We start from the raw sequence: 10,526 nt of genomic DNA, 5'->3' as shown, positions 1-10,526 counted from the left end.
TCGAGCCCTGAATGCTGATTGGCTGACAGACGTATACCACGGATATGACAAAGCATTTATATTTACTGCTCTAATTAGGTTGGTAACCAGTTTATAACGTCGTGCCAAGAACAGCCCTTAGCCATGGTTTATTGGCCATATAACAGTCCCTCGTGCCTTATTGCTGAGGTATACATAATGTACATACATCCAATTTTATTTACATTTCTAATGTTCATGCCCTTTAATTAATCATCAAGAACAAACATTGTCCCATTCTGTTACTGTCATAGAATTATGTAGAACACCACAATACCACAACACCGTTGGTATGTACGTACAGTATGAACCCCTTTATTCATTAGTCTCTCTGTGCCACTGACAGTGATGCAAGGCAGACTGTTGGGCTAAAAGCTAGGAAAGAAGGTACAAAAAAAGCCCTCTAAAGATGGGAGTATTGTGGAAGGCCAGGAGTTTTTCCTTATCCTGATCATGTGATCTGACAGGGAAACCCTCTCAGTCTTAGAAATGAGATGACCAGGAAACATTCTGGGCTCTAGTTACAGCCTACAACTAGGGTCCGGAGTTTCTCCAGGTCAGGTCACATGGTCTGGGGAAAACTCTTGGTCCTAGCCATGTGACAGGAACAGTAATTAACCTTGGTTTAGTAGTGGCAAAGACAACCTCCTCCTCTCTGGTACTGTAAAAGAGTGGCCAGGCTTAACGCCTGAGTAGAAAGAATAGATTGATTGAGCGTTTTGTTGTGTCTATAACCAGGGTCCATGATTGCAGACATTATGATAACTGTTTCTCCATTAAATGTTTAACATACAATATGCAACACCAGCACCGTTTGTCATAGTTAATGAAAAATGTTTATTGTTTTATCATTAATACTTGATTATTGTGCTTCAAAAGAAGAGTGGTAATAATTTTATAATTTGCTCATATTATTGATGTGTACAAACTGATTTACATTCTAGGTTATCATCTGCTACTTCCTGTTCACGTCTTATTTTAACAGTTCTGATTGGACAGCTGCCTGGGGGCAGTCACAGGACAACTTCCATCAAATATTTGCCAAGTAATCTCTTATTTTCATTCCAAGTCCAGTAATCTCTATTCTTGAGTAATATGTACTGTATGTATTTAAGTTAAAGCAGTGTACACGTTTAATGCACTTGATCAAGCTTCTCTTCAAGCATTCATCTACGATCTATTCACTGTTAAGTATCCTGCTAAGTTACATTCAGTTCACAATCATTGGAACGGCTGGATAGTCAATCCAGCAGATTTATTTGCATTGATAAAATCCTTCAATTGTGTGATGGAATATGACATTGTACAGATTATCGTATGGTAACAGTTTGGTAACAGAAATATAAAAGATGAACGCCCATGCTTTGGCTAATGTCAGGTAAAGGGATGATGTCAAAATCAAAAATGGCACCAAAATGCTGACATTCGCCAAGAAAAAAACATTGTATAAAGAACACATTTCTATATGTCCCCTCACTGCAAAGAAGCTAGAAAACACAGACCATGATACAGTTTCACTACAAAACTGAGTAAAATTAGGAAACAGTCCCCCCCATCTTGGTTCAATGTGTGTTGTTGACCCAGCTATTCCACGTGTGGTCTTTGAGTAAATCTTTAGGCAGGGTCAGAGCGAAGGAAGAGTCTGCCTCTGTAGATCCCAGAGAGGGAGGATATAATGTCCTGCTGTTGGAAACCTGTAGAAAGCCTAAAGGAGGAGCAGTGTCATGCCTCTCGCCTGCATAGCCATTAGCCATTCTGTCCCTCTCTATGGCTCATAATCCATCCGGGAGGAGCACCAACAAACTCTTCTGTTTAATCCAATCAAAGAAGAGGTCACAGGTCAGAGGCTAAAGGTTAGAGGTCGCCGCTCTGGGGCTCTAAGTTGCGGCCCTCCTGGTTGTGGCTGCGCCCAAGTATGGGGAAGCTAGACGAGGATTTGGACCGGGACGTCTTATTGCTCCCCTCGCTGGCCACTGGAATGTCCCTGGGGGGAGACAAAAGGTCAAGAGATCAGTAAAGGAAACCAGAGGTTAGTAACGTAGCTATGATCCCTTATTGATGTCACTTGGAGGAGTGAGGTTAAAGAAGGATTTTTAAGCCTCGAGACAACTGAGACATGGATTGTGTATATGTGTCATTGAGGGTGAATGTGCATGACAAAATATTGAAGTGGCTTTGAACAGGGTATAGTAGTAGGAGCCAGGCTCACTGGTTTGTGTTAAGAACTGCAACGCTGCTGGGTTTTTCACACTTAACAGTTTCCTGTGTGTATCAAGAATGATCCACCACCCAAAGGACATCCAGCCAACTTGACACAACTATGGGAAGCATTGGAATCAACATGGGCCAGCATTCCTGTGGAACACACTGGACACCTTGTAGAGTCCATGCCCTGACGAATTGAGGCTGTTCTGAGGAAAAAGGGGGGGGGGGGGGGGGGGGGGGCACCTCAATATTAGGGAAGTATTCCTAATGTTTTGTACACTCAGTGTATATACCCACAGGCTTTAAAGGGATGATTTTGACCATTTGGTTAATTAGGGGTGTTTTGAAATGCAAATAGCCATGGTCACGCACAAGTACTGAGGCTGAGAACAGTTGGTATTTGTCAATGGTTATCTCCTACTGGTGTGCATTTGACACTCGTAGGATTGTTTGATAAATCACACTATTTATACAACATTCTAAATTCCGTTCGTAAGTAGTATTTTAGAATAGTTTCTACACAATATTTATAAATGAGGCTAGAACTCTGTTTTCTGTGTGCCATTTTGGGCAGAACGTGATGACTGCTGAAACTAAGGGAACACTTTTGGGGTGAGGTGAGACTGAGTCCATTCCCAAGAGAGGAGTGAGGAAGTACAGCTTTTGACGAATCGGGTTTTCATCTCTCTCTTTCTTCCTCTCTCCATCCCAGCCCCCTCCTAACCAGGGGCCTGTTAACAACATGGCGGCCACCATTTTGGATGGGTCATCCAGCCTATCGTGAATGTAGATATCAGAGGATAGATCTACTCTGCTCTTTATTTGATCTGTTTTAGAACCTCGGTGTTATGACCTATCAGCTGCCAGAACAGGAAACTAGATTCTTGTCGGGATCTGTGATTGGTCGCGCTCACTGAGAGGTCACAGCCTCAACTGGTGTGGGAATTGGTGTGAACAATGCAGTAAATGACTGGATGCTATAACTGGGTTGGCTCAACAAGCCACCTTGAATGTGTTTACTGAACAACTAGCATTATCTAGAGGACTCAGATGTGTCAGGCAATATATTATTAAGAAGCACTTTGTAAAATGTGTGTTTACCCCATGTGACAATTCAAACTCAGATGCACACTCTGAAGCACGCACGCACACACACCGACAGACAGTGGGGTCACTCACAGGCAGAAGGGCAGCAGCTGCAGCAGGGTCTCCTTGGTGGGTTTAGCAGAGAACTCTGGCAGGGTCTGGATCAGCTTGTTCAACACCATCCTCAGATACGACTGCAGCTGTTTCCTACGCTCCTCTACAAACCTGGCATCCTGAGGACAGGAGAGGACAGAGGAGAGGTAGACGTTAATACTGTACATAGGGAGGGGGGAGAATTTTGTAAATTGGTTGTTGATCATTGCTAGACAACCATTTCAGTCAGAAAGTCAGAACTGTAACTCGGCCACTAAGGAATAGTCAATGTCGTCTTGGTAAGCAACTCCAGTGTAGATTTGGCCTTGTGTTTTAGGTTACTGTCCTGCTGAAAGGTGAATTCATCTCCCAGTGTCTGTTGGAAAGCAGACTGAATCTCCCTGGTCTTTGTAGTTGAATCTGTGATAGAATTTCACTGCTCACTATATACCTAGCATTCTGATGAGGAGAGAGATGCCATGGCTATGAAGAATCCTACAAGTGGATATGTGTGTAGAGTAGGAAAGGGAAGAGCTGATAAGTGTGTAGGGTAGGAGGGTGGAGAAGAATGCCGCTTGTCATATTAGATATGGTCCCATCTGTCTCCTTTAATGGTTTATTTACATTGAGATGCCACCCTGGTTTTAAGGCTCATGACATATGAATCATACTCTGGAGAAGAGTATTTCTATTTATTATGGTTTCCCGTTAACAGCTACTCTTCCCGCGGTCCAGCAAAAATTAAGACCGTAATATACATTATAATATACTTTTTTATAATTAAAATCGATGTTACATTTTTGTTGTGTTAAAGCCTGAATTTAAAATGGTTTAAGTTGAGATTTTGTCACTGGCCTACACACAAAACCCCAGAATTTCAAAGTGCAATTATGTGTTTAGAATGTTTTACAAATTCATTAAAAATATATGAAAGGTTGAAATGTCTTGAGTCAATAAGTTGCATGGACTCACTTTGTGTGCAATAATAGTGTTTAACATGATTTTTGAATGACTACTTCATCTCTGTACATATAATTATCTATAAGGTCCCTCAGTTGAGCAGTGAAATTCAATCACAGATTCAACTACAAAGACCAGGGAGATTCAGTCTGCTTTCCAACAGACACTGGGAGATGAATTCACCTTTCAGCAGGACAGTAACCTAAAACACCAAGGCCAAATCTATACTGGAGTTGCTTACCAAGACAACATTGAATGTTCCTTAGTGGCCAAGTTACAGTTTTGACTTAAATCTACTTGAAAATCTATGGCAAGTCCTGAAAGTAGTTGTCTAGCAATGATCAACAACCAATTTGACAGAGCTTGAAGAATTCTGAATATAATAATGGGCAAATATTGTACCATCCAGATGTAATCGCTGCCAAAGGTGATTGTAACATGTATTGACTGTCTCCTCTACTACCACACACAATCATGGTGTACGTGTGTAACTAAGGACTGAATATGTTGTTGTAGTGTGTTTTTCCTTCATGTAGAAGAGTATTTACAGTTAGTGTCTCACTCTCTCACTCCATATTGTTCTGCCACCGTCCCTAACCTGTCTGTTCCAGATGTCTCATGTTACTATAGTAGATCTCACATTACACTCCACACACATCAACACAGAGATGAGACTATGGAGAACGTGCATGTTTATATGAACACACTCAGGCAGCATGGACATCAACACTGAAGGCACAGACACAGATACATGAAGATATTGCTAGAAGAGTGGAAGGCAACTAAGACAGATGCACACAGGCATGTTTATCCACGTGTGTGTACAGACACAAGAGGACCACAGTCCTAGTGAGGCAGACATGAGGACATGGTGACACAAGAGGACCACAGTCCTAGTGAGACAGACATGAGGACATGGTGACACAAGAGGACCACAGTCCTAGTGAGGCAGACATGAGGACATGGTGACACAAGAGGACCACAGTCCTAGTGAGACAGACATGAGGACATGGTGACACAAGAGGACCACAGGCCTAGTGAGTCCCAGTACATAGAGCAGTATGCACAACCATGCCACTTCACAGAGAGCTGATGCAGATGTGAGTCGTCCTGACAGAGGAAGGCCAACACAACTCCAGCAAAGGATCATGACCATGAACAGATTTGTGAGGTTCAAAAGAGTTGTTTGCGATGGAACTGAAATGCAAAACTTGTGACGGGTGTAGCGAATAAAAAGGTATCCGCCATAGGGAATCCCAATCAAGCCATGAGACAAACACACCGCTTTTAACGTGGAAGATACATCATGCAAACAACGAAATGTGAACTATGTGGTTACGAAACAAGGCAAACTATGTCACAAGTAAAGTATAAAAGATCACAAGTCATTCAGGAATGTTCAAGACCTCCACAATGTCGCTCTTTGTCATCATTAAAGGCGTTACATGCATATTAAATGTGAACACAACATAAAATATTCATTAATTATTAACAATCTTATATATTGTTATCATCAGAAAGATTTTGTTCAAAAAACAGCTAACAGTTCATTGATTTGGTTGAACCCCCTAACACTTCCTCTACAAAGCAGTCCAACAGAGGAGGAAGTGCTCTGTGATTGGGTTAAACCCCCTAACACTTCCTCTACAAAGCACTCCAACAGGGGAGGAAGATAGCAGCGATCGGAAAGTGGAGTGATTTGATTCAAATGAAAGAAACACAGGAGGGAAAGATGGAGCGAGAGAGTGCGAGGGATAGAAATATAGAGAGGGAAAACATCCAAAGCAATAACAATTCTCTGTGAATCAGAGGAGAGACACCCTGACAGTTAATCTCTGGGCAGAGGGAGCAGAGCAGACAGACAGTCCCAGCCTTTGATGTCATCATTCTTCCTCCCGCAGTTGTGGTGATGGCGTGGCCATCAGGACAGATTTGACGGGCGCACTAGGGAACATTTAGCGTGTTTGCCCACCGAGTCCTCGACAAATCAGCTGTTTAGGAGCTGTCAGTGGCAGGGGGGAGTGTGTGTGTGTTGCTATGTCAATGCAGTTAGGAGATTTTCAGATACAGCAGGATGCCGAGTGATGCTCAGATACTGTTGCCGTGGTAATACATTGAGCTGGGATTCTTACGTACACTTGCAGTTATGGTGCTTGACATATCACAAAACTGAGATTTATTACAGTTTCATCACACAACACTACTTGTATTCCATTCCATGAGTCATACACCTGATCCTGCAAGCTAACGCAGATACAGTGGGGAGAACAAGTATTTGATACACTGCCGATTTTGCAGGTCTTCCTACTTACCAAGCATGTAGAGGTCTGTAATTTTTATCATAGGTACACTTCAACTGTGAGAGACGGAATCTTAAACAAAAATCCAGAAAATCACATTGTATGATTTTTAAGTAATTAATTAGCATTTTATTGCATGACATGAGTATTTGATCACCTACCAACCAGTAAGAATTTCGGCTCTCACAGTCCTGTTAGTTTTTCTTTAAGAAGCCCTCCTGTTCTCCACTCATTACCTGTATTAACTGCACCTGTTTGAACTCATTACCTGTATAAAATACTCCTGTCCACACACTCAATCAAACAGACTCCAACCTCTCCACAATGGCCAAGACCAGAGAGCTGTGTAAGGACATCAGGGATCAAATTGTAGACCTGCACAAGGCTGGGATGGGCTACAGGACAATAGACAAGCAGCTTGGTGAGAAGGCAACAACTGTTGGCGCAATTATTAGAAAATGGAAGAAGTTCAAGATGACGGTCAATCACCCTCGGTCTGGGGCTCCATGCAAGATCTCACCTCGTGGGGCATCAATGATCATGAGGAAGGTGAGGGATCAGCCCAGAACTACACGGCAGGACCTGGTCAATGACCTGAAGAGAGCTGGGACCACAGTCTCAAAGAAAACCATTAGTAACACACTACGCCGTCATGGATTAAAATCCTGCAGCGCACGCAAGGTCCCCCTGCTCAAGCCAGCGCATGTCCAGGCCCGTCTGAAGTTTTCTAATGACCATCTGGATGATCCAGAGGAGGAATAGGAGAAGGTCATGTGGTCTGATGAAACAAAAATAGAGCTTTTTCGTCTAAACTCCACTCACCGTGTTTGGGGGAAGAAGAAGGATAAGTACAACCCCAAGAACACCATCCCAACCGTGAAGCATGGAGGTGGAAACATCATTCTTTGGGGATGCTTTTCTGCAAAGGGGACAGGACGACTGCACCGTATTGAGGGGAGGATGGATGGGGCCATGTATCGCGAGATCTTGGCCAACAACCTCCTTCCCTCAGTAAGAGCATTGAAGATGGGTCGTGCCTGCGTCTTCCAGCATGACAACGACCCGAAACACACAGCCAAGGAAACTAAGGAGTAGCTCCGTAAGAAGCATCTCAAGGTCCTGGAGTGGCCTAGCCAGTCTCCAGACCTGAACCCAATAGAAAATCTTTGGAGGGAGCTGAAAGTCCATATTGCCCAGCGACAGCCCCGAAACCTGAAGGATCTGGAGAAGGTCTGTATGGAGGAGCGGGCCAAAATCCCTGCTGCAGTGTGTGCAAACCTGGTCAAGAACTACAGGAAACATGATCTCTGTAATTGCAAACAAAGGTTTCTGTACCAAATATTAAGTTCTGCTTTTCTGATGTATCAATACTTATGTCATGCAATAAAATGCAAATTAATTACTTAAAAATCATACAATGTGATTTTCTGGATTTTGTTTTAGATTCCGTCTCTCACAGTTGAAGTGTACCTATGATAACAATTACAGACCTCTACATGCTTTGTAAGTAGGAAAACCTGCAAAATCGGTAGTGTATCAAATACTTGTTCTCCCCACTGTACATCCTGTAGGTACTGTGGTACTACGATTAGCTTTCTATACAGTCCCATACAGTAGCTTTAGCCAACTGACAAGATTAGCTCAGCGTCTCTCTCTCTCTCTCTGGACAAGGTGCTCTGCGTGTGTGTGTGTGTGTTTAGCAGGCATGATGAGCCAGGGTCCTCTGTGTGTAAGGTTGTTAGCTCTGGCTTGCCAATGAGGATAACCATGATGGATCTGAGGCACAGTGTGTGTGTGTTTGCGTATCTACGTGTGTGTCTATGTTCCTTCCTGTTTCCCCATCACCTGTGAAAGCTCTCCCCTGTCATCCATGCCGTAGCAGACGTGTATGCTACACTAAAAAGGGTTTGGAGAGGCTCATGATCACTGTTCCCAGTAGCATTACCATTCCACCATCATTAACTAACATATTCAACACGTAAGCCCCAGCATCGCTCAGACTACTTTAGAATAGAACTTTCCCTAGCTGCAAGGATGCTGTGTTCTGTGAAAAGAGAGAACTGAACGTACATCCCCTGTCAGTGATATAAAGGGAACAGTTGATCTGTTTGACTACAAGTAACAGCATAACTCTCTCCATCAGAGGAGATCAGATGGGGGGGGGGGGGGGGATTTATGCCAGTGCACCCCACTACACCTGTTGGGACAAGAACTAAGCCTTGTCTCTCTACAAAGTGTTCCCTCTGAGAGGATAGAGGGAGGGAATCAGAAGAAACAATGAGGAGATTAAAAATACATGACAGATACTTCAGCTCAGCAAACATAATGATTGCACACACACACACACACACACACACACACACACACACACACACACACACACAACCCTCTCAAATGCATACACACATTCACCTACCCAAACACACACTCAATTACCAACACTATCCTGTCTCTATAGCCCCTCTGCATCTTTACTGTAAGCTCCCAAACACCCTCTTACCCTCTCTAGTTTTAAACGCTGCCCCCAGGCCTAGCACACTACTTTGTGTTTCCATGTCAAAGTTACTCTACAACTTCTGTAACAGAAGCACCCACAGCCCCCTCTACTCTACTGAGAGACTTAAACAGACTCCCTCCCTCTGGAACTGAGAGTGAGAGGGAGGGAGAAAAGGAGCAAGAGAGGAAGGAGAGAGAGCTAGAGAGATGAAAGCAGCAGATAGAGAGAGAAAGGCAGGAGATATAGAGAGCTAGAGAGATGAAGACAGGAGATAAAGAGAGCTAGAGAGATGAAGACAGGAGATAAAGAGAGCTAGAGAGATGAAGGCAGGAGATAAAGAGAGCTAGAGAGATGAAGGCAGGAGATAAAGAGAGCTAGAGAGATGACGGCAGGAGATAAAAAGAGAGCTAGAGAGATGAAGACATGAAATAAAGAGAGCTAGAAAGATGAAGGCAGGAGATAAAGAGAGCTAGAGAGATGAAGACAGGAGATAAAGAGAGCTAGAGAGATGAAGACAGGAGATAAAGAGAGCTAGAGAGATGAAGACAGGAGATAAAGAGAGCTAGAGAGATGAAGACAGGAGATAAAGAGAGCTAGAGAGACGAAGACAGGAAATAAAGAGCTAGAGAGATGAAGACAGGAGATAAAGAGAACTAGAGAGATGAAGACAGGAGATAAAGAGAGCTAGAGAGATGAAGACAGGAGATAAAGAGAGGTAATGTTGGCTAGGGGCTACTGTAGCTAACATCTAAGCCTGTCGATCCAAGTGATGGACAAGTGACCACAATATGACATAAAAATACATTCACATTCAACACATTTGACTACAGGTCATTCAAAACAACATTGACAGAGGGTGACCATGCGATTTTCCTGACCATGCATACCTTGTTCCCTATGGCTTTCTTGGGTGGGAAGCTGAAGTTGTCGACCTGTGGGAATTGTGAGCGTAAGTGGTTGTGGAGCGCCCGGAATTCTGTGTAGCGTCTGTAGACATTCCACTCGTTGTCCAGGATACGGATGTACACCTAAGGAACAGGTATGACACCAACAACAACACCAAGAAAAACACAATCAGAAAATGCCATTTCCTGGGGTACAAATCCTACTCTTACAAAATTCCTGCAAAACCACGCAGTCTACAGAAAGGAGGAAATTAGCCAACCATAACGTCTCAAGGTTCTTCTGTATTCTCAATAATATTGTAATATACAGTATGACAGTAAAACATACTCTTCCACTCTGCCTGTGACTTGTTGCTATTTTCCTGCATTATTAAAGTAGCACATTGGATTCCTTTGTTCAGCTGCTGATGGTCTGCGGAAGGCAGACACTGGGGATTGTGACGGGGAGGATAAGAGAGGCAA

At 43.3% G+C, this 10,526-nt stretch overlaps 1 protein-coding gene across 1 annotated transcript in view; it reads right to left on the bottom strand.

Annotated features, from left to right (window-relative positions):
* Positions 1 to 1,242: 1,242 nt before the first annotated feature.
* Positions 1,243 to 10,526, bottom strand: part of LOC110502889 (sorting nexin-29) — a 175,598-nt gene continuing 166,314 nt past the window's right edge. The window contains exons 19-21 of the mRNA XM_036960638.1: positions 10,047 to 10,187; positions 3,403 to 3,542; positions 1,243 to 2,002 (exon numbers count right to left, since the gene is read on the bottom strand). Coding sequence (XP_036816533.1) covers positions 1,873 to 2,002; positions 3,403 to 3,542; positions 10,047 to 10,187 — 411 coding nt within the window. The 3' untranslated portion in view covers positions 1,243 to 1,872. The remainder of the gene's footprint in view (positions 2,003 to 3,402; positions 3,543 to 10,046; positions 10,188 to 10,526) is intronic.

This window comes from Oncorhynchus mykiss, chromosome 23, assembly GCF_013265735.2.
Source record: "Oncorhynchus mykiss isolate Arlee chromosome 23, USDA_OmykA_1.1, whole genome shotgun sequence".
In the NCBI taxonomy this organism is placed as follows: Eukaryota; Metazoa; Chordata; class Actinopteri; order Salmoniformes; family Salmonidae; genus Oncorhynchus; species Oncorhynchus mykiss.
Note: the sequence above shows the minus strand (reverse complement) of the source record. Positions and strands in the feature narration are given on the sequence as shown.